Source organism: Bufo bufo, chromosome 5 (genome assembly GCF_905171765.1).
Source record: "Bufo bufo chromosome 5, aBufBuf1.1, whole genome shotgun sequence".
In the NCBI taxonomy this organism is placed as follows: domain Eukaryota; kingdom Metazoa; phylum Chordata; class Amphibia; order Anura; family Bufonidae; genus Bufo; species Bufo bufo.
The window spans coordinates 52,636,129-52,660,109 of record NC_053393.1 but is presented as its reverse complement, the minus strand read 5'-3'; the positions used below and the strand labels follow the sequence as shown (position 1 = coordinate 52,660,109).

The 23,981-nt window shown below is 47.0% G+C and overlaps 1 protein-coding gene across 1 annotated transcript in view; it reads left to right on the top strand.

Moving 5' to 3' along the window:
• The window catches only part of EIF3E (eukaryotic translation initiation factor 3 subunit E), a 51,810-nt gene extending 32,816 nt beyond the window's left edge, over positions 1 to 18,994 (top strand). The window contains exons 8-13 of the mRNA XM_040432117.1: positions 424 to 550; positions 1,512 to 1,613; positions 5,060 to 5,169; positions 14,127 to 14,229; positions 15,502 to 15,636; positions 18,851 to 18,994. Of these exons, the coding sequence (XP_040288051.1) occupies positions 424 to 550; positions 1,512 to 1,613; positions 5,060 to 5,169; positions 14,127 to 14,229; positions 15,502 to 15,636; positions 18,851 to 18,889 (616 nt within the window). The 3' untranslated portion in view covers positions 18,890 to 18,994. The remainder of the gene's footprint in view (positions 1 to 423; positions 551 to 1,511; positions 1,614 to 5,059; positions 5,170 to 14,126; positions 14,230 to 15,501; positions 15,637 to 18,850) is intronic.
• The last annotated feature ends 4,987 nt before the right edge of the window (positions 18,995 to 23,981 follow it).

Sequence of the window (23,981 nt, the reverse complement as noted above, 5' to 3'; positions counted from 1 at the left end):
AGTCGTTTCACAAAACATCTGTTTGCCATTAATTTTTTTTTCCCTGTCTGAGCGAGAAAAGAAAGCCTACTCCTACAGATGTCCACGTGCTACCGAAAGGCATCGGGTCACATTTGGCTTTTATTTTTAGGATAAACGTTATACTTGTTGTCCTAGTGCGTGAAATTGTACTTTTTATAACTTAGAAATTACTTTAATAACTTTGGTGCTTTTATTACTGTACTGACGGAGCACAAGAGACGAAACCGAGCCTGCCTCTTGGTAGTGGGTATCGGGGTTTGTCCACTGCCTCCTTTTAGATGTCAAATAGAGATATTCAGTTTATCAGGAAAGTAGGCCAATAATCATTACCTTCCGTCCTGTATTCGGAGAACCGAGCCATTAAAGAGAACCTGCTTCTTTTTTTTTTTTAAACCCCTTTAGATACCTGAATTCCATTCAGACCATGTGCCCACATATTCTCCGATACCTCACCACCGCAGTCATCACCAACAAAGACGTCCGGAAGAGACGGCAAGTCCTGAAAGATTTGGTGAAAGTGATCCAGCAGGTAAGAGCCATCGTCTGTGCGTTCATTTATCAAATCAAGGAGAACTGGCGGCAGTGGCCTCATCAGCCGGTCACAGCGCAGCTTTAAGGGATGAAAGCAGAGCACCCATCAGAAATGAGCCGGGTTCATTTAATCAAACCGGGGTATTTGGTTCGGGATCTCCACCAATCCAGAACATGCACCACTATTGGAGGGGTATTTAAGGGGATGCTGGAGATTAGATACGTGGCTGCTTTGTTACAAAAAACAGCACCACGTCTGTACACAGATTGAGGGAGAAGGAAATGCACCTCTGCCCTATTCATTCCAGGGGAGCTGAGCTGCAATACCAGATATACCGTATTTTTCGCCCCATAAGACGCACTCTCCCCCCCCCCCCCCCCCCCCCCCCAAATGGGGGAAAATGCCCCTGCGTCTTTTTTTTTTTTTTTTTTTTAATAATCCAGGACAACCCTTTCAATGCTATATATCCACTGAGGGGCAAAACGTAAGTGAGGACATTGCTGTTGAGAACTGATTGCTAAGGGTGAGAGAAGTCCCCCGTTGCTGCAGTGGTTTCATGAGATGCCCCCTTTAAAAGGAGTTCCACTGTAAATGTAATTAGAAGAATCCTCATATTAACACCTGTGAGCTGAGGGTCTTCCCTGGTAAGCAGGAGGTAGTGCAGGCGGTCACCACGTTTCAGCCTTCACTCTCCCCATAGAGAGAATACAGGCTCTGACAACCAGCAAGTCCAATGGTGAATTAGATTTCCGCACAGCAGCACTCATCCTCCATCAATCTGAGTTTCCATATGCACATGATACAGGTTTAGATGCATGAGATGGCGGATAACCTGTGTTTGGGGAATACGTATTCTTTCCAGATTCTGGTGGTTGTGTAGTGCCATCTTTTATGAGAAGTGCAAGAGTACTGCTTATATTTACCTATTTTATTTTTTTATTTTATTTTATTTCTACAGGAATCTTACACCTACAAGGATCCCATCACTGAGTTTGTGGAGTGTTTATATGTTAATTTTGACTTTGACGGAGCACAGAAGAAGCTAAGAGAGTGCGAGTCGGTAAGTGATTACCCGCGGCTACTATGACTGATCCGAGCGTCTGCATGTGATGGATGCTAAACTATAAATTCAGTGCCATAAAGTATTGGATTACTGTCATAGGCTAGTCCGTGTGCAGTCCGCCTCCGTATGTCTATTCCACAGTCCCACAAAAGAGAACATGTCCTTTACTTGTCCGTTTTGCGGACAAGAAGAGGCATTGTTACAATCTATGCGCAAAAAAAGATTCAGCGGGGAGGTCACATGTATGTCATCCGCATTTTCCAGACCGCAAAATACATACGGTCATGGGAATGCACCCTAAGGGCTCATGCACAGGACCGTATGCCCTCCGAGACATATGGTCCGTGAGCAGGCCATATGTCCCGAGGCGGCATACATCGTGTAAACGGGAGCGCACAGCATCATGGGTTAATATGATACTGTGCGCATCGGGCAGCCCGCTGTACTATTGTCCTGCACTCATATGATCTTATGAGTGCAGAACAATAGTCCCGCGGGCGGCCCGATGTGCGCAGTATCATAGTAACCTATGATGCTGTGTGCGCACGATGTATGCCGCCTCGGGGCATACGGTCCTGTGCATGAGCCCTAATGGTAATATAGTGCATGACAGCTGCTACATTTTAATATATATTTGTTTCTGGAAAAGCTGGTTGACGACTGCAGTTTGTCTGTACAAAATTACTCCGCTGACCTGAGGCGTGACAGGGCTGGGAATGACCATTGATTCTCCTGACAATGTCTGTCTGAGTATTCAGTAGTTTGCGGATCCCCTTAATTTCTCTGCACACTTTAGTCTAATCATCCAGATCATTACAGTCCATGGATTACTATAGACAAAGACCTGTTACCTATGTTACCTTCATTAAGCCCTATTAAAGGGGTTGTCTCTCACTTCAGCAAATGGCATTTACTATGTAGAGAAAGTTAATACAAGGCACTTACTAATGTATTGTGATTCTCCATATTGCTTCCTTTGCTGGCTGGATTAATTTTCCATCACATTATACACAGTTAGTTTCCAGGGGTTATGACCACCCTGCAATCCAGCCGCGGTGGTTGTGCTTGGACACTGTAGGAAAAAGCACTGGCCTATGGCGCACTCCTGGCTAGCAGAGAGGCTATAGTGAACAAACGCTGGACTACAGGGTGGTCGTAAAAGGGGTTGTCTCACTTCACCAATGGACAATCACAAAACATTAGTATCTGCCTTGTATTAACTTTATCTACATGGTAAATGCCATTTGGTGCAGTGAGAGAACCCCTTTAAGTACACGATCACGTGTATAGATCAGTAGTTTGTATGTGGCTCCCATTCCCCCCCCCCACTATGCTCAAACAAACCGGCTGTGGAATGCATTGAGGGGACTTCTTCGGGGGTCCTCTCTATTATGTGTGTGTGCCCAGAAGTCCTATCAATGCATTCCATGGCTCGTTTGCAGGGTTATGGGGGTTCATATCGACATATAAGTCACTGGTCTGGAGTCGGCGGCAGGTTCTGTACGTGTATAACCTTGCTCTTGCCTGAGGTGAGATTTCCCTTTAAAAACCAGACACAAGATAACTGTTAACTGCTACCCGCTGCAGCACATTGGGTGCATGAGCAAGCGTTACACATGTATCCAGTAGCGGTAATCGGAAACACACGTCCTTAGATTAGTTTACAGGCCCAGCGAGCATCTGCTGCCTTGTGTACAGTCACACGGGGAGGATCCAGCCTCGTATATAGGTGTCCTGATTGCCCTGCTGCTTTCATGTTGCCGACAAACCATTCAGCCCATCAGGCGCGCTTGTAACGGTGATCGATTGCGGAAGGAAGCAAATCGTCATTCTGCGCAGTAAAATGTCATTATAAATCAGCTGCACAGATTACTGCTAATTAAGAAGTCACTGAAGTGGAGAACTTGTAAAAAACGTAGTAATGTCGGCGACTCGCACGATAGATGCGTGCAGCATTGCGAATGGTTAGTCACAAACATGGAGGTTGTTTGTATGACTCGTGCAGGAGCAGGTCAGTCCCACGTCCTTTCTGGTCTGTGCCGTTCTCTGTATCCAGCCCTAGTGACCCATCCCCACGGAGAGCTGAAGAGAAGGGAAGTGCACGAGTCACATCTGAAAGAGTTTTGCATTTATTTCCGAGCGTCCCTCTTCTTCTCGGACCTCGCTAACCTGTAGAACACATCCTCCCCTTATGATGGATAAACCTTCCTGGTTTGCAGCTTCCACTTAGAATAAGTAACCCTGAAAGTTATTACATGTGGCATGACTTCCAGCGGATTGTGGAATGGAGGCTTGCTAGATAGGACAACACGCCGAGCTTTGGTAGGACGTGAGCTTAAGTGTCCCTGAACTTTGAAAAAAAAACTTTGATCGGCTGTCTCCGCAACTCCTGTAGAGATGAATGGCGTGGCACTGTGCTTGCTCGACCTGCCTCTCCATTCATTTAGAGGGGACTCTGATGCGTTCGAGGCACCTCTTTTCATGATCAGTTTTAGGACCCCCACCGATCTAATAGTTATCGCCATCCTGTGGACAAGGATACATGTACTATATAATGTGTAGATGGAGGTATTCACGTAGGACTTGTCTTGCTGTATGAAAAGCCTACTAATGCCTCATGCACATGACCGACCATGGCTCCCCTGAACGGACTGCATCAGAGTCTTCATATCTGATGACTGATCTTTTGTACTGAACTGTGAGTGCAAGACGAGAAGATCCGTGATCAGAAAAGAACCGACTAACTCATTAAACACTGTGATGGATTCAGTTCAGGGGGAGCCTTGGTCGGCCCAGGAGATCCGGCAGATACATGGACCTTTTTTACCTGGGCTCATCACGGTAGTAAATGTAATAGAATACAGGAAAAAATGGTGTAAATTGATCTTTATTAGGTTATATCGTATTTCATTAAAATGATTTAGCTTAAAGATGCAGTGGAGGTCACAAAGTCCACGTTATAGGCTGCAGTAGCAAATAGTGCTGGGGAACAGAACGTGTACCATGCGTTCAATGGGGACCTAGAAGCTGTAATATGGAGAAGCGCATGAGCCCTACTCACACGTCAGTGATTGTGAGCCAAAACCAGGACTGGAGCCTCCACAGACATAAGGTAGAAGGGACAGATCTGCACCTGTTCTGTGTTTGGAGCCGCACCTGGTTTTAGCTCAATCACTGATGGAAATCACTGACCGAACACTGACGTGTGAATGAGGGTGCTGGCACACGGTGCAGTTCTGATATGCATTCAGGATGCAGTTTTGTAGTAAGCTGACATTACTTAAATCATTCCCATGATGCAGAACACCGGGGTTCATTGAGGCTGCAAAACTGCATCCTGAATGCATGTCCGCACTATGTGCCAGCACCCCGAGGCCTGACACTTGTGCAGGTTTTCACTTTCTCCCTTAGATCCTTACTAACACTCGCTGTCTTATTCCTAGGTGCTTGTGAACGACTTCTTCCTTGTGGCATGTCTGGAAGATTTCATTGAAAATGCCCGGCTTTTTATCTTTGAGACCTTCTGCCGCATCCATCAATGTATCAGCATCAGGTAAGTTATGACTGATCAGTAGCTGGTTACGGAGGACAGAAGATGGTATTTGGCTGTACTACAAAGATAAGAAGTAGTGGTGTAGATGTGTCCCCATATTCCTTCAGTAGCTGTTTGTCTAGCAGCTATTCCTCCCAGCTACACATGCACACTAGGTTTGGCTGAGCATGCATGTGTTGCCAGTAGTGAGCGGAGAATAAGCCGCTGCCAATCTCCTTTTCAAGAAGTATTGGGGTCTCACATATCCATTCTTTCCCTCAACATCTATCAGGGGAGAAGAGGCCCCACTGCATATAAGATAGTCAGCTGACCGTGGGTTCTCTTATATGTATGGGGGTCTTAAATCCTTTATATTAGGACAAGCCACAAATGTTCAGTGGGGGTCCGAGTGCGGTTTCCACACCTCCCTGGGTTCAGGACCTGCTTTTAGGGATCAGGTATGTACAGTTTGTTCCAAATGCTACCATTGCAGCATCTGATTCCCTAAATTCCAGCAGTTATTACAGATTGGGAGGAGGAGAGATCCACACACGGTAGTGGAGGGTTCTCCTAGACGAATTAGTTGGTGGTTTGATTTTTAATAAAATAGGTCGTCGGCCGTTGGCAGTAAATATATTGCCTGGAGCCAGATGTGAGCGTCCTGTACACTGCGGAGGGGTCCACTATACATCTGGCTGCGCAATGTCCTGCTCTGCAGATGCCCTTTAATTACACCATTTCAATAAGCCGGATTTGCTGTAGCCTTTTGCAGTTTGATATATAGACTGTATTAAGAAGCGGCATATCTGCTTTTATTAAATTCTCAATCCCTTATCTGTTTCTCATACTTTCCCCATGACATAATCCGATATCGGAGGCGATGTTGTATTCTGCGAGGAGCAGGGTCGGACTGCACGCAGTTATTTTAATTATACAGCCGCTCACCATTCACTTGTCATTAAGTCTTTCCAGGAATTGCCGTGTGTCTGAAGTAGGGAGCGTGCATTAGATTTGTTACCCAGAGTTGTCTCCTGCAGTCTCTCAGGGACTTCTCTCGCCACATGATATTTTAGGTGTGGGTTTTAGTTTTGGAATGGATTCCTCTTCCAAACCCTTTAGTACCCAAAGTTGACTGTTGGTCCGTGTGTTATTCCTGCTTGAATCATCCCCCCCCCCCCCTCCCCGTGAGGTTGTAGGGGGACTCTACCACAGTTTTAACTGCACAGTGTGAATAAAGCTCTCGGAGGTTTACATCTAGGTAACGTCTGGTTGGTGCAGTATGGGGGCACCTAGCCTTATACTATATGACGGGTTTAGGGAAAAGGGGATGCGTTGTCTTTCTGGGCGGCAGCTTGCATCAGGGGAGGTCTTCCTTCACTGTCCTATATGACAGACAAAATCGGGGCTGCGTCCACACTGAGTGGGTCTGATTTGCAAAATATACAATGCATTTGCCCGAATTCCACAGCAGCAACTAACGCAACAAATGGTACGGAATTGACAGGACCAGTGCTCCAGATTTCACCATCTGCTTTGCAAAGGGTAAAGTCAGCAGTAGAACATGTCGCGCTGCGCACCACACGTCCATTTACACTGTAGATTCTTTAATTTAGATTTCGTTTTGTAGTTTTGATATAAAAGCGCTTTTTATGATATGCTAATGAGGGTCCAAGGAGCCCAGAGGAGCGTTTTTTTCACTCTCCGGAGCCCAGTGACGACCCCCTGCAGTGCCCAGCCCGCCTTAATTTGAATTCCAAGAACGCCTCCTGATCATCAAATAACCTCCCACAGCCCCGGCAAACGGTTCAACCCCCTCCCCACGTCATAGTCTACCTTATAGAAATGCCCAGTCCTTCTTCCTGTCTGCGGCCAGAAAACTCGCGCAGGCCTGCCAGCGGCCTGCGCGATCATCAACGTCCTGAGGGCAACAGCGCTCAGGTCACATCACTGGGCTTGGCGCATGCCCAGTGAGACTTTTGAGGCTGTTGCCCTCAGGAGGTTGATCGCGCAGGCCGCTGGCAGTACTGCGCCTGCGCGAGTTTTCTGGCCGCAGACAGGAAGAAGGACTGGGCATTTCTATAAGGTAGACTATGACGTGGGGAGGGGGCGGAACCGTTTGCCGGGCTGTGGGAGGTTATTTGATGATCAGGAGGCGTTCTTGGAATTCAAATTAAGGCGGGCTGGGCACTGCAGGGGGGCGTCACTGGGCTCCGGAGAGGGAAAAAAACGCCCCTCTGGGCTCCTTGGACCCTAATTAGCATAACATAAAAAGCGCTTTTATATTAAAACTACAAAACGAAATAAAGTAAAAAGAAGACTGCTGGAAATAAGGTACTTTAGTCAACCTAGCGATGGTGCCAGCTTGAAATGGTAAAAGCAGGTGACAGATTCCCTTTAAATCTCTGATACTGTAATGCACTGCTCAAATTTGATCGTATTCCAGAATACAACCATCTCTTAGGCCTCGTGCACACAAACGTATGTTCGGTCCGCATCCAATCTGCATATTTTGCTCATCGGATGCCGACCCATTCATATCAATGGGGTCAAAAAAGATGGAACATGTCCGCAAAACGAACAAGGATAGGGCATTTCTACAGGGGTAAATGAGAAATGTCAGCCTGCGCTGGGCCAGGATGTGTGATTGGAGGATATGGTTGTGTGCATGAGGCTTAAGGGACATAGGATTCATGTATTTTTATTTATTTAATTTTTAAACTAAATTCCCTTTTCCCATATTCGTACTTCTCATTGTGCGCTGTTTGGTCTCCTACATTACTTCCTCAAGAAGGGAGTCGCACTGAAAACTATACCTCTCGTACATCAGCTCTTCAGGTGCCATCTTTGCTGTACAGACCCCCCCCCCAGTAATACTAGTTGTGAGGACACATTGGTCACAATCCAGTAGGGTGTCCCCATGATGGTAACCTCATGCTGCCCCTTCCTCTATTGATGTGGTGACCTGGTTGGTCTTTCGGTCGCAATGTCCTTCGCAGTGATGGCTCTCATTTTAAAGGTGTTGCTGGAAGAGGGAGAAATAAAAGCGCTCAGGATTTAACGTGACTTGTTCTAACATTTATTACTGTGACTAGTTCTATGTTTGAGATTTAGGTGAACTTTTGACACATATATTGCTTTCCTGTTTTTGTAACAATTTGAAGCCATTTCTTGAAGTTTCTCCGTGTGTGTTAAGATAAAATAATCCTTTAATTTATTAATCAGAATTCTTCTGGTTGCCCTTGGAAACAGACAGCTGATTACATCTACTGTATTGTCAGACATGTAACCAGCTACTTACAGTCGCAATACACCTTAGGCTTCGTTCACATCTCCGTACAGCCTTTCCCTTCTGCTCCATTTAGGAGCAGGAGAACAGAGGACGGATTCAGCACATAACGGAACCTAAGGACCCCATAGACTATAATGGGCTCCGTTAGATTTCCGCTCAGAAGATGATTTTGGCGCGGAGTAGTGTTGATCGCGTACCAAAGTGCTTGGGTCGAACACCTCGGGATGCTCGGGTGCTCTACCGAGCACAATGGAAGTCAACGGGAGAACCCGAGCATTAAACCAGGCACCTCCTGCTCTGAAGAGGGGAGGGCGTCTGGTTCACAGGATAAGGTCAGAAATTGATGGGAGCAGCATGGGGAGGATGTCTGGATGCATCTTGGACTCCCAGGTCGCTGTTAGGAACGATGTTGTCCGAGTAGTACGACACTTTTACAGACTGACAATAATACGCACAAAACCGAAGATGAAATCGATTTTAGAGGAAAAAATTGTTAGGAAGCATTCTTTCCTGTATATTTACTTGTATATAAAGTGCAAGTGCTGCCAAGGAAGAGGCACTCCGATACAACCTGTATATCACATAAAGGAGGGCCTCATTCACATTGTGGTACAATTGTTCAGGTAGTGGGACTCCTACACTGATAAAGCCTATGCACTAAGTGAAAGGGCTGCCAAAAATTACAAGGAACCGGCACTACAATACACCCTTTATTACACATAAAGGAGGGGATCATTCAGAGCCTTGAAAAATTTGATTGATGGCCTGCTGGTGACCCTCTGAAACATTACGGGTGAGGGCCTGCTGCTGAGCTGACCATCTAAAACATTTAGGGGTGAGGGTCTGCTGCTGAGCTGACAATCTAAAACATTTAGGGGTGAGGGTCTGCTGCTGAGCTGACAATCTGAAACATTATATGCGATGGCCTGCAGGTGATCTGACCCTCTAAAAGATTGTAGGTGAGGACCTGCTGGTGATCTGACACACTACAACTATAGGAGCGAGGGCAGACTAATAAGCATGTTGATATGATGGAAAAGGAGGAGGAAGACAAGAAAAGGAAGATTGAACCATATATTCTTTTTTGTGGTGGAAGGGGTGCATGGGAATACAGTGTATTCAGTACATTATAAAAAACACATTTAAAGTGCCTTTATGTTCAGCGGCTTTCCTCTGGTGGAGTAGAGAAGTCAGGGGCAATCCAGGCCTTGTTCATTTTGATAAGAGTCAATCTGTCAGCATTTTCAGTTGACAGGCGGATGCGCTTATCAGTTATTATGCCCCCAGCAGCAATAAATACCCGCTCAGACAAAACGCTGGCGGCAGGGCAGGCCTGCACCTCCAAGGCGTAGTGTGCCACTTGGTGCCACGTGTTCAGCTTGGACACCCAGTAGTTTGTAAGGCACGGAGGGATCACTGAGGATGCTGACACGGTCTGCTACCTACTCCTTCACCATCTTCCAAATTTTTTTCCCTTGCATCAGGGTGAGGGTGCTGGCGGGTGTCATGAAACTGTCCCAGGCCTTGGAGAGTGTTGCCCTGCCTCTGTTGGAACTGATGTGTGTTCCCCTTGTCTCCCCTCCTCAGTTGCCCAAGGAACTACGTACTCTGCCGCCAGCGTTGTCAGCTGGAAATTTTTGGAGCAATTTTTCCACAAGGACCTTCCGGTATTGCACCATTTTACTAGTCTTCTCCACCACAGGAATGAGAGATGAGAAGTTCCCTTTGTAGCAGGGGTCGAGAAGGGTGAACAACCAGTAATCGGTGTTGTCCAAAATGCGTATAACGCGAGGGTCACATGGAAATGCAGCATAACATCAGCCATGTGTGCCAGAGTACCAACAGGCAAGACTTCGCTGTCATCATCAGGAGGATGACTCTCAATCTCCTCATCCTCTTCTGCCCATCCACGCTGGACAGATGGAATTAAACTTCCATGGGTACTACCCTCTGTAGCGGAGGCAACCGTCGTCTCCTCCTCCTAGGGTGGTCTGGCTATCATCCTGTGTACTGTCTTCCCCCATTTCCACCTCTTCCAAATGCAAAGAGTTGTCCTTAATTGTGAGCAGCGAGCGTTTCAGTAGACACAGAAGTGGGATGGTTACGCTGATAATAGTGTTATCGCCGCTCACCATCTGTGTTGATTCCTCAAAGTTTCTGAAAACCTCACAGAGGTCAGACATCCATGCCCACTCCTCGCTTGTGAAGAGCGGAAGCTGACTGGAAAGGCGGCGACCATGTTGCAGCTGGTATTCCACTACTGCCCTCTGCTACTCACACAGCCTGGCCAACATGTGTAATGTGGAGTTCCAGCGCGTGCTCACGTCACACAACAGTCGGTGAGCTGGCAATTTCCAGCACTGCTGCAGCGTTGACAGACCGGCTGAAGCTGTCGATGACTTGCGGAAATGTGCACACCTTCACCAGTAGCTCAGGCAAATTGCGGTAGGTTTTGAGAAACACGTGGGCTAGGCATGGTATGTGTGTGAGCTTGCCGAGCTCCAAAGCCGCCTGCAAGTTACGGCCATTATCAGACACAACCATGCCTGGTTGTAGGTTGAGTGGTGAGAGCCACAGCTCAGTCTGGTCCCTTATCCCCTGCCATAGCTCTGTGGCGGTGTGCTGTTTGTCACCTAAGCAGATCAGTTTAAGCACTGCCTGTTGTCGCTTCCCCACTGCAGTGCTACACTGCTTCCAGCTACCGACTGATGGCTGCCTGGTGCTGCAAGATGATAATTCAGAGGTGGAAGTGGAGGAGGAGAAGGGGAGGTTGGAGCCACTAATGTAGGCGGTGGTGGAAATCCTGATGGAAGCAGGTGGGTGTAATTTTATTAGTAAATGCGGTGCCCATTAAATTCAATAAGTTCTTCCAGTGAGAGTTGTCCATTTAGTATTGGGAATGAGGGGATCCACTGCCCCTTCGTTTGTCCAGCCCAAAGCCACCTTCGTGCGGGCTCCAAACTGGATTTTCAGCAAACCCTCATTCCATTTGAATAAGCTGTATTACAATTTCCACAGTCAGTTGGGAGCAACAAGTTGTGGTGTTCCCCTGTTATTCCACCTAGAAATGTAAGAATTAATTGACCACTGGGTGTTACCTTTATAGAAGTGTGCCCTTACACAGTCTGAGACTGGCAGGGACACACCCTGAAGTGGTGACACCCAGTCGTCCGTTTATTCATGGCATGTGTTATTCTTATTTTGGTGCTTGTCTGGTTATACCATGAAGAACATTTCGATTAAAATATCATTTTTTTTAAAAACTCATTTGAACATAAAAAGAATTAGAAGTTGCTTCCCCGCAGCCTATATAAAGGGTCTCTAGTCATTTCCTCACATTACAGTTCATTGGAAAGCCCTCATCTGAGTCCAAAAGTAGACTTTCCCTTTAAGGGGCTTCTCACCCCCACCCGAGCCTTTATAAACCTATATATCTGCTAGCTTTCACTCCGCAGCCCTTCCAGTGTTTTCCGTCCGCCTGTCATGGTATCATTTTCATGGAAGTGAACAAAAAAAATTATATTTAGGAAACCCAATCGGAGGCTGAAACCAGCGAGTGAGTCAGCGCTGTGTGGCCGCTTTCTAGTTTATGTACTCGCATGTCTAGCGTGAGAGCGAAGCCGTCTGCCCCAGCCTGAGACTTACTCACTGTTTGTTTTTGCTCACATTTACGAAGCAGGAAGGGGTAAGTGTCCCCGAGGGAAGCCGATGACTGGACGGACGTTTGCATAGAAGCGTCCCCGTGTAATCAGACATTGCGCAAGGCCTGTAATTGGCCCGTGGTAATAGCGCTCAGGAGACCTGGGTGTATTTTTAGGCTTTCTCAATGCCTGATGACTCGGCGGGCAGAATATAGGAACGTGACCCCCTCCTCTCCTCCTTGCGTGGGATGGATACCGATTTAAGAGCAGTGTTTATGTACAGGGGGGAGAGGGGGCGGCTTGTGATGTTTTGGGAACAAGTGTCGTGACAAAGCACATCAAAGCTGACGTCCAGCCGGGCGCTGCTATCTTACTAATTGACTTAATAAGAAACACTTCTCCAGACCTATTAACCGGCCTCACGGGTCTGGACAGAATTTAGAGCATCGGCTGTCCCTCTCCTGAATGCTCCAGAGGATGGTTGTGGTGCTGATGGAGTTAACCCTTGCGAGATCTGATGGGGTATACATTGCCGAGGTCCTCTTTATATGACACTAGGACACCTCCTTCCTTTCAGATCTCGGTTAGGCCTCATGCACATGATTGTATCTGTTTTGCAGTCCACAAAGTGCGCATAGACAAGACCTGGATACCGGCCCTGCACGTCCCACACTTTCCCGTCCCGCCCAATTGAAAAAATGGCTATTGTTGTCTGCAAAATGGACAAGAATAGGATGCATTTTTTTGTTTGTTTTTTGCGCCTCTCAGATGCGGACAGCACACAGATGACATCTGGGTGCTATCTGAATTTTTTTGCAGCCCCATAGAAATGAATGGACCCGCATTTGATCCACAAAAAAGTGGCTGATGCAGACCGAAAATATGGTTGTGTGCATGAGGCTTTAGGAAGGAGAACTTCTAATAGGACTATACAGTTAGAAGAAAAGGTTTGTTTTTTTTTTGTTCTCTATCCTTAAGAAATTGTAGTAGTGTTAGGTTGGGTTGTGCCCATCTTCTATGCTAGGATAAGCCTCCACGTGTTGATTGATGGGGGTCTCTGACCTTTAGAGACCTCCATAGCCCCCCAATGGTCCTTAGAATGAAGAGGCCTCAGTGTGTGTTGCGACATGTTCGCAGTTTTTTTTCCCCTGTACAGCAGCACACCAGCCACCTACCGTGCGGGGGCCTGAAGGGTCGCTGGTGTGCAGGGGAAACTTTAGAAGGGGACACGGTGTCAGATCAGTGCTGCAAGTCTTAGGGCACATTCACACGACCACGCAGTGTTTGGCGGTCCACAAATTGCGTATCCGCCAAAACACTGATGCCGCCCGTGTGTGTTCTGCAATTAACGAAACGAGGTGGCCCATTATAGAAATGCCTATTCTTGTCCGTAATTGTGGACAAGAATAGGACATACTCTATTTTTTTTTGTGGAACAGAACATCTTTTGTGGCTGATTGAAATGAATGGGTCCACACCTGTTCCTCAAAATTGCGGAACCATTCATATGGTCGTGTGAATGAGCCCTAAGTCTGAGGAACTGCGCAGATCCCAGAGACCAGACCCCCACTGGTGATAAACATCACTTTACCAGATGGTTGTATCCCTCTAGGTATACATTCATACATGGTGACAATACTGTTATGTAGTGTAGTACAGCATCCACTAATCCAAAAATTCTGATAATTCAGCACTTCCTTTGTCCATCACTGGTCTGATTACTATTTTATTTTGGGCTGTCCTCGCCAAGGCACTCAACCCTTACAATGATATACTTCTAAATGTCAGGCCAGTCATCTAGGATGTTTGACTATCCGCCAGTTCTCATAAGTGATGGATTAAAGGCATTTAACCCTCTCTATACCTTGTTGAAGATCTGAGAAGAGTCGGGGACCGGGAGTGTTTTTTTTTTTTTTTTTTCTTTAACCAATTTTCCATCTGTTTTTCAAGCTGCAAAATTCTGTGACACCCGCTACATCATGGTACATAATGGTGACGAACGGAGCCGCCTTTAAGAGTGGCAATAACTTTTCTTCTTTCATTTGCAGCATGTTGGCCGATAAGCTGAATATGAGCCCCGAAGAAGCTGAGAGGTGGATTGTCAATTTAATTAGGAACGCCAGACTGGACGCCAAGATAGACTCCAAACTGGTAAGTGATCAAATACACTAAAGAGGACCTCCAAGGGCTGTGGTGGGGAGTGATCCAGTTATCTTGGCTTCTACAAGACGCTGAAATCCACTCCTGCGTCTGGCATGGTCCGGTTTCCTAAGCACCCGGCCCGGCCTCCCTATGTGACCAGCATAATAGTTAGAGGTGCACTTTAACATTCATGCGGAAGCCTAACTATGGAAGAAAAAGGAGCAGGGGTACAAGGCCAGCGGTACACCCACCACAGTGCTGTTATGCTCCTATACCTGTGATGAGTTACACTTACCGTAGATGGATCCTGTCATTTAGGGTGGGTTCACATCACGTTTTTCCCATCCATTTAAAATATACCTCAGACTGATGCCATACACTGGAATTCATTCACCATAGAGTTCCATTGTAAAAAAAATTTTTTTAATATATATATATATATATATATATAATTAAAAAATTTTTTTTTACAATGGAACTCTATGGTGAATGAATTCCAGTGTATGGCATCAGTCTGAGGTATACATTAAATGGATGGGAAAAACGTGATGTGAACCCACCCTTAGTAATGCTCGGTGCTGTCACTTTGTCTTTTGGAGCATAGATCTCGAGACTGGCTGCAGATCTGCACGATTTCTTTAGACGTGCACATGCATTTAGCAGCTCCTGTATACAGGTTGTGTATAGTGTGTCCAGGTTGTACTGCTGCCTCGAGCCCCAGTTAAGGAACATTGGGGTGCACGTGTTTGCCATGATAATGACGCTTCGTTCATCTGGAGATCTTCTCTACACAGTCTCCTAGAGGGGGGCGCAGATCAGTGGTCTCCATCTAACCTTTAAATATATCCATATAGGAAAACTCCTTTAATTTTGCTAGCGTTTCAGACATCCTCTGTCAGAGGTTGACTTGAGGGCGCACCACTCTTCTGATTTATACTGCCCTCCGAGTCCTGCCTAGACGAAGGTGGGGGGAGGGGGAGTATAATCCTTTTAACTTTGAGCTATTCCTTTCCGGTCACAAAATTCATTAATTTAAAAATCTCCAGTTGACGTTCAGATTGTTCCTTGCGGGTTTTCTATTTTAAATGTGTTGCGTAACGTCTCCCACCATTTTTCTAAAGCCTCACACCTTGCATAATTTAGAAACCCAGAGCGGTCTCTTTTCCGCATACTGTCCTTAGGCCCGTCCTTTGATTTACGGTCGGCTTGAACAGCCTGTTCTCTTAAATTGATCATAAATACTGTCGGTGGCTCCATAATGTGTCTCGTGTTTTATTTTAGGGTCATGTTGTAATGGGAAACAATGCCGTGTCGCCCTATCAGCAAGTCATCGAGAAGACAAAGAGTCTTGCCTTCCGCAGTCAGATGCTGGCAATGAATATAGAAAAGAAGATGAACCAGAACACCAGAGCTGAGGTGAGAGCTATTAGATCGCCGGGAGTTCGACACTCTTAACCCCCGCCAATCAGCTGTGAGGAGAGGCCAGTTGCTCTGTGAGCGTTGCGCCCTCTTCTTAGGTCATGTGATGTCACTGTACGTCGGTCACATGGCCTAGCTGTAGCTCAGCCCCATAGAAGTGAATGGCGCTGAGCTGCAGTACCAAACACAGCCACTGTACTCTGTACGGCGCTGTGCTTGGTAAGCTGCCGTTAGCCTGTCGCACTCACCACAGGTCCAGTGAGCGCAGCGGCTCCCTGGAACAGCTGATTGGCGGGGGTGCCGAGGGTTGTCAATCCATCTGTTCCTGGGAAAAGGAAAGAAAATGAAATTCAAACTTTTCATTAGAGTCCGGGACTCTTCTCCAGTGGCACATGTGCGCTATGCCAGTGTAGGTGAGGATGATGCACCTTCACTGCTCATGTACCCAGTGTGTGGAGTACTTGCACAGTGAAGTTAGGTGTCATCCCTGGCTTCATTGGCACAGTGTGTATGTGCCCAATGCCGCTGTAGAAGAGTCCTGGACTCTTCTTATGATAGGTTTGAATTTAATTTACTTTCTTTTGCAGGGGAAGGATGGATTGGCTATGGGCAGGTTTGGGATCGTAAACTCCAGATGCATAATGACATACTGGTGGTTTTGGTTCCATCACCGTGCCTCAGTGGTCTTTCTACCACTTTTACATAGTTTTTCAGCGCGGATTCTGCTTACAGTGGGGAGTCTTCTAAGGGGCACCGAAAAGAAATGTAACTCTTTGTGGATAGGACCCTGCCTGTTACAGGGGATTAATCTTATGTGGGTCCCAACCAGTCAGAAGTAACTGAGGCCTCCTTGCCACTTTTCTATGGAGAGAGTCCCTTTCATCCATGTGCTGTACACCGTGCCGCAGCAGTGCATGATGATGGAGCTGTGGTACCTATGCTGTCCCTGGTTAGCTGTGGCACTGTGCAGGGAGGGGCCACATGAACCTGGCATCTTTCCCAGTAGTCAGACCCTGTCAATCAGCGATAGGTCATCGGTTGCTGTGACCTCCCTGGATGTGACGCTCTCCGATGTGATTGGATCGCAGCACAGCCAGGGAGAAGGAGGCGCCCATTGAGAAACCCTGGCGTCGTCTCCTCCCTGTTCCGATGCTCAGTATTGGCATATTGAGCATGAAAACTTCAGGCGAGGCATAGGAGCGGTGTTAAAAAAAAAAAAAAAAAAAAGACGTGTGGCAGCATCAGCAGGGGGGTACTCCACAAGTACAGGTATTTAGCTCCAATAAGTAAATCAGATGAAAGGTCCTCTTTAACCACCTCCTGACCGCCTAACGCAGGATTGCGCCCCCCCCCCCCCCCCCCCCCCCCAAAAAGGTATATTAGACGCTGTTTTGTTAACAGCGTCTAATATACCTGCTACCTGGTCCTCTGGTGGTCCCTTTTGCTTGGATCGACCACCAGAGGACACAGGCAGCTCTGTAAGTAGCACCAAACGCCACTATACTAACTTATTTTTTTTTTGGCATAAGTTAGCGGAAATTGTTTTTTGTTTTTTCTTAGTCTCATATTCCACTAACTTGTGACAAAAAATAAAATCTCACATGAACTCACCATACCCCTCACGGAATCCAAATGCGTAAAATTTTTTAGACATTTATATTCCAGACTTCTTCTCACGCTTTAGGGCCCCTAAAATGCCAGGGCAGCATAAATACCCCACATGTGCCTCACGGAATACCTTGGGGTGTCTTCTTTCCAAAATGAGGTCACTTGTGAGGTATTTATACTGCCCTGGCATTTTAGGGGCCTTAATGCGTGAGAAGTAGTTTAAAATCTAAAGGGGGCCAAATTGCAAAGAGTATCTTTACGATTTCACAGGGCATTTTTTACGCATTTGGATTCCAAACTACTTCTCACGCTTTAGGTCCCCTAAAATGCCAGGGCAGTATAAATACCCCACAAGTGACCCCATTTTGGAAAGAAGACACCCCAAATTATTTCGTGAGGGGCATGGCGAGTTCATGTAAAATTTTATTTTTTGTCACAAGTTAGTGGAATATGAGAGTTTGTAAGAAAAAAAATATATATATCATTTTCCGCTAACTTGTGACAAAAAATAAAAACTTCCATGAACTCACTATGCCCATCAGCGAATACCTTAGGGTGTCTACTTTCCGAAATGGTGATATTTGTGGGGTTTTCTACTGTCTGGCCATTGTAGAACCTCAGGAAACATGACAGGTGCTCAGAAAGTCAGAGCTGCTTCAAAATGCAGAAATTCACATTTTTGCACCATAGTTTGTAAACGCTATAACGTTTGCCCAAACCAATAAATATACACTTATTGAATTTTTTTTTATCAAAGACATGTAGAACAATAAATTTACAGAAAAATTTATATAGAAATGTAGTTTTATTTGAAAAATTTTACAACTGAAAGTGAAAAATTTCATTTTTTTGCAAAAATTTCAGTAAATTTCGATTAATAACAAAAAAAGTAAAAATGTCAGCAGCAATGAAATACCACCAAATGAAAGCTCTATTAGTGAGAAGAAAAGGAGGTAAAATTAATTTGGGTGGTAAGTTGTATGACCGAGCAATAAACCGTGAAAATAGTGTAGTGCAGAATTGTAAAAAGTGGTCTGGTCATTAAGGGGGTTTAAGCTATGGGAGCTGAAGTGGTTAAGCTAGTTTCACACTAGCGCTTAATATCTCCGCAAGGCTGTTTCGACAGGTTGCAGCCTGCCGGAGAGGTCTGGATCTGGCACTGCCGGAAGCTGCCTGAAGGTGATCCTGCTGCAACCCAGCAAATATGCAGAGAATCGGCCGGACTAAAATCGCTTCTCGCGGCCAGATCTTCGCCGGTCTAGGTTATAGTTAATGGGGCTGTTAGGCAGTGCTGAATCCAGACTACTGGAGATGTAAAGCGCTGGTGCAAAACTTACCTTACTCTTTCCAGTTATTGATGTGCACCCAATAGCCTGTGATGATTTTTGGTTTATCAGACTGGACCTATGAGATCCCAGAAAGGTACCCGCTGCCAGAGTCCTACTAAAACAGCTGTGGCTGTAGAGAGAAATGGTATACTCTCCATAAACCCCAGCCGAAATCTTTCCTGACCCAGGGCAGCTGTAACACCTACCAAATGTATGTAGCACATATGATTTAGTGTTATTCAGATGTTTAATTTTGTTGTTTTTGTGTTTTGCAGGCACCGACATGGGCGGCTCAGGACTCTGGGTTCTACTGATAACTTACCACAATTCCTGATATAATATATTCAGCATCTTACACATCTCCCCCTCCGTGTAAGGTTCAAGTATGTTATTAATAAAATTGTCTACCATTCATTTTACCAAAGTCTGAATGAGTCCATTTATTGCACGTCTACAGTAGTTCTACAAATATGGAGGATGGAAACCCATTTTATTTTTATTTTTTTTCACTCATGGCACATCAGCACCCTACTAGAAGTCGGCTCACCACTCTTTCTCCTGACCCCCTCCCTACACATCGGTGAAGCGTGCATGTGTCAGGAAGGCTGAAGCTGCTGCTAGACTCTTGTGCAAAAGGATGGTGCTGTTGAAATCCATCCCAGTCTTTACCTCCCCGGTTTCTGCTATAGGTGGTGGTGAGGGCATGCACATTAGATGGTACCCAGTAATGCCAAAAATAACCCTAAATGCACTGCATTTGTCTGTGTGAGACCAGCTTTCGTATTGGCCCACATATGGACGTCAGCCTCGATGCTTTAGGATGCATGTAGTTTTAAGACAGTCCTGTATGTAGACATACCATTCACATGATGCATACCAGGTAGATTCTGAAGCAGGGGCAACAGCAAGTGAGCCCCAAGATTTGTGTGTATTTTAGTATCTTAAAGGGTAACTAAACCTTTACTGAAATAATGATGGTGCACCTTCAGCTTTCACCGGCTCAGCTTTTCCAGCGTGCGGAGTATGGATCCATAGAAAACATGGTCTCCATACAGGGCTGTACAGGTGCCATTTGTGGCTAGATGTGTGGCAATACCTTTGTGGCATCCTAATATGTTGTTGTGGATGAGCCCTTATTGTGTCCGTCTTGGTGAGCGGATTTTAGAAGTAAAGGGGCTGATTTCTTCCTAAAACGGCTCTGCATCATCTGTCCAGGGGTTGTCTGGTATTACATCTAGACTTGAAATGAACGGGACTGAGCTGCAATACCACACACAACCTGTAGACAGGCGTTGTGCTGTTTTTATAAGCCATGTTTTATCTTATCCTGGGCAATTCCTTTGAAGAGTCTAGATCAGGGATGTCCAACCTGTGGCTCTCCAGCTGTTTATAAACTACAACTCCCAGCATGCCCAGACTGCCTATAGCTATCAGCCTACAGCAGGGCATGGTGGGAATTGTAGTTTCTCGTGAATGGCATTGGGGGACACGGCACCATGGGTATATGCCCAGCTGACACTAGAAAAGTGTTGACTCCATCCAGATGGGCTATACCCTCTACTCAGACACTAAACTAACCAGTTTTAGTCTAGTGTCCGTAGGAGGCAGACATGACCTGCTCTGTTTTTTTTGCAGGTCTTTGCTGCTTTTTGTTTTTTGTTTTTTTCTTCTTTCTTCTCATGCAGGTCTCGGCCTGCTGCAGGATGGGGCTCCATCGTGGATATCCACTTTAGTTGCACCCCCTGCGGGTGCGTACTCTCAGTACCTTGCTGGTCACCTAGTCCGCCATCACTGCATCTGCAGTGGCATGCCGGTAATCTCACATGTGAGTTTGCCGAAGGGGTGACCCTGCAGCACCTGAAGACGTTGGACAGTGAGTATTCTCCCTGCGTTTCTGCCCCTTTTTTTTACCTGAGTCTCTGCTCCTGGTGCTCCGTTTCCCCTGGTTTTTCCCTCCTTGGGCGTCGCTTCTCCTCAGGAGTCCCCCTCACCTGTTCTTTTCCTTTCGGAGGGCCCGCGGTTCCGTCCTGCTGACGGCGCTCCTCTCCCGATCCCTCCATTAATCGAGGCCTAGGCCGCATCCTTCTCGTCCCCTCCCCTCGCTTCCTGGGCTTTTTTTCTTGGCCCTTGCCCGCGGGTCTCCTTCCCCTCTTATCCCAGTGGTCTCCTTCCCCTCTTATCCCAGTTTAGCGTGGGCTTTTGCCTGGGGGTGGAGTTTGCCGCCTTCTGGCTAGTTCTTCCTCTGGTACCTCTATCTTGCCAGCACTCCTGAGCGACGCTCTCCAATCTCCTGCAACCTTCCTGGCACTCTCCTGCTACTGCTGCAGCACCTCTTCGGGGACACAGCACCTGGGGTCCCCCCCCCCCCCCCGCGGGGTCGTCACGTATTATAAGTGTGCCCACTGTAATAAAAAGCTGCCTTGCGGTCAGCCTGAGCCCGTTTGTGCGCAGTGCCTTGCCCAGAGACCCTCTCAGGACGTCCTGACCACCCCTTTTGTGTTGGCTCCTCCTGAATGGGCTTCTTCCCTGTCTCCAGCCATCAGGAACCTGGCCTGACTCTCCCAATCCATGGTTGAGTCGCTGACCCCTTGCCTGCCAAAATTGCAGCCACCGCTGCCCCTCCCAGGGACTCCTCCGTGGACGGGGCACGCTCACGTTCTGACAGCTGGTCCCGCAAAAGACCTCTGGTTGTCACAACCATGTCCCGCTCCTCCACGGCATCCTCGGGTCATTCCCAGGACAGGTCTGAGGCTGGCAAAGAATCTTCCCCTGCCGCACCTTCCACCGCCTCGGGGGACTCCTCTAACTCTGGTTCCGAATTGGAGCAGAGTACTGCCCTGTCTGCGCCCATGCAGGATCTCATCAGGACAGGTAGGGACGCTCTCCACGTGCAGTAAGACCCCTCCTCCTCAGCTCTCGAATCTATCATTCTGCCGTTCCAGGTGCCCCGCTTTGGTTTTCCCTAACCATGCGGATCTGGATGCACTCCTGGCCAAGGAGTGGCGTCACCTGGATAGGCGTCTTCAGCCCACCAAAGGTTCGGACGTCCTCTCCCTTTTCTGAGGAGTCCATTACTATGTGGTCTGTCCTTCCTCAGGTAGCTCCACAGGTGGCCTGACTTGCTAAGGCCACCACCCTTCCTTTGGCCGATGCGACGTTCTTGTCTGATCCATTGGACAAGAAGATAGACTCCTTGTCCAAGTCTGTATTCGTTGCAGCGTGTTCTGCTATCTGCCCTGCCTTTGCTGTGTCTTGGGTGGCTAAGGCCTGTATGGTCTGGGCCAAACAGCTTGTTCGGTCCTTCCACGGATTCTGCACAGGGGGAGCTCCATCTCCTTGCCACTCATCTTCTCCAGGTACCTTTGTGATGCTTCCCTGGAATCTGCACGCCACTCTGGTAGAGTGGCAGCTAACTCGGTGGCCATTCACCGCATGGTTTGGCTCCGGGCTGCGGATGCCGCCTCCAAAAAGGCGCTCCTCTCTCCCATTCCTGGGTGGTAGACGTTTCAGGAAACGTTTGGAGGAGCTCATTTCTGAGGCCACTGGTGGGAACAGTTCCCTCCTGCCCCAGAACCATTCCTGCCACCCTATGCCTTCATCGCGGTCTGAGTTTTCGCTCCTTTCGGGACTCCTCCTCCCGTCAGGACAAAAAGACTGCTCGTCCTTCCTTTAAGGCCAAGCCTGCCCTAAGCCTTCCAAACCCCAGTCTGCAAAGCTGTTATCTGACTGGTTTCCCCTGCTCGAGTTGCCCCATCGGGTGGGGGGTCATTTGCTCTTTTCAGGATCAATGGAGCGCAACAGTGAACGACGCCTGGGTTCTGCAGGTAGTTTCCTCCGGGTACAAAATAGAATTGTCCGCCCTTCCCACGTGTCGGTTCTCCCAGTCGTTTCAGGCCATTTAATCCCTTCACACGCATGGGGTGATTGTTCCTGTTCTGACCTCGAAATGTTTTCAGGGGTTTTACTCGAACCTCTTCACGGTTCCCAAGAAGGACTGTGCTCTTCTCCCCATTTTGGATTTCTGTCGTCCATCGATATCCAAGATGCCTATCTGCATGTCCCCATAGTCTCATCAGAGGTACCTTCGCTTCGCGGTAGGTTCTCTGCATTTTCTGTTCGTGGCGTTGAACTTCGGCCTGGCATCTGTCCCGAGGGTCTTTACCAAGGTGTTGACTCCTCTGCTTGCACTTCTCCTTTCCGGGAGATTTGCCGTACCCTACCTGGATGATCTGGTTAATAGTGATGAGCGGCAGGGGTCATATTCGAATTCGCGAATATTTTGTAGAATATTCGTCAAATTTGCGATTTTTTTATTTATTTTATTTATTTTTTCTTTTCTTGAAAAATCGGAAAGGTAATGATTGTGTAATATGCGAATTTTTGGAATTCGAATTTTCGGATTCGAATTTTTTATTGAGAATTTTTCAACTTACAACTATTAGACAAAGAAGATTATAGCACTATATTAGCTAAATTGCTCTATATTCGATTTTTTCGAATATTCTCTATATTGCTATAACTTAGTTTTTTCCAATATTCGTAATATTCTAAAACAAGAATATATAGCGAATATTCAAAAAAAAAACTAATATAGAGCAAAATTCGCAAACACTATTACTCTTAAAGTCAAGTATATTGCAGCCTTCTTATTGGCCCACAAGCTAGAAGCAGTGAGGGATCATGTGTACTGATAAAAAAAAAAAAAAAAAAAGGAAAATTCGAAATTACGACTATATATAACTATATTTGAAATATTCGCAAATTTTCTAAGTGCCTATATTCGCGAAAAAAAATTCGAATATTCGTGATCAACACTACTGGTTAAGGCTCCGTCCCGAGAGGACATCCTGTCCAGTCTCCACATCACCCTGTCCATGCTGTCTCAGTTCGGCTGGCTGGTCAATCACACAAAGTCCTCCCTGGTTCCAAGTCAGAGGATGGAATTCCTAGGCATGGTCCTTGACTCTTGCCTTGGCCGAGTGTTCCTCCTTCAGGACAAGGTAGTGTCTTGCCTTCGCCAGCTGTCTCCTTTACCCATCGGGGCATGCATGTTCTGGGCCAGATGGTTGCCGCCTTTGAGGCAATTCCTTATGCCCAATTCCACATCCGAGCCCTTCAGTTTAATTCTTGCCAGGTGGAACAAAGTCGGGTTTCAATCGCCCGATACGTCTGTCCCCTCAGGTCCGCCAGGAACTTGCGCTTGTGGCTGAACCTGCTAACCGTCTCCCTCTGCAGATCTTTTCTTCCCTTCCGTTGGCAGGTGATCTCCACAAATGCCAGCCTGACAGGTTGGGGGGCAGTCTACGGGTCTCTTTCAGCCTAGGGTCAGTGGTCGATGCGAGAGAGCTCCCTACAGATTAATATCCTGGAACTCAGGGCCATTTACCTAGCTCTGTCCTGTTGGAC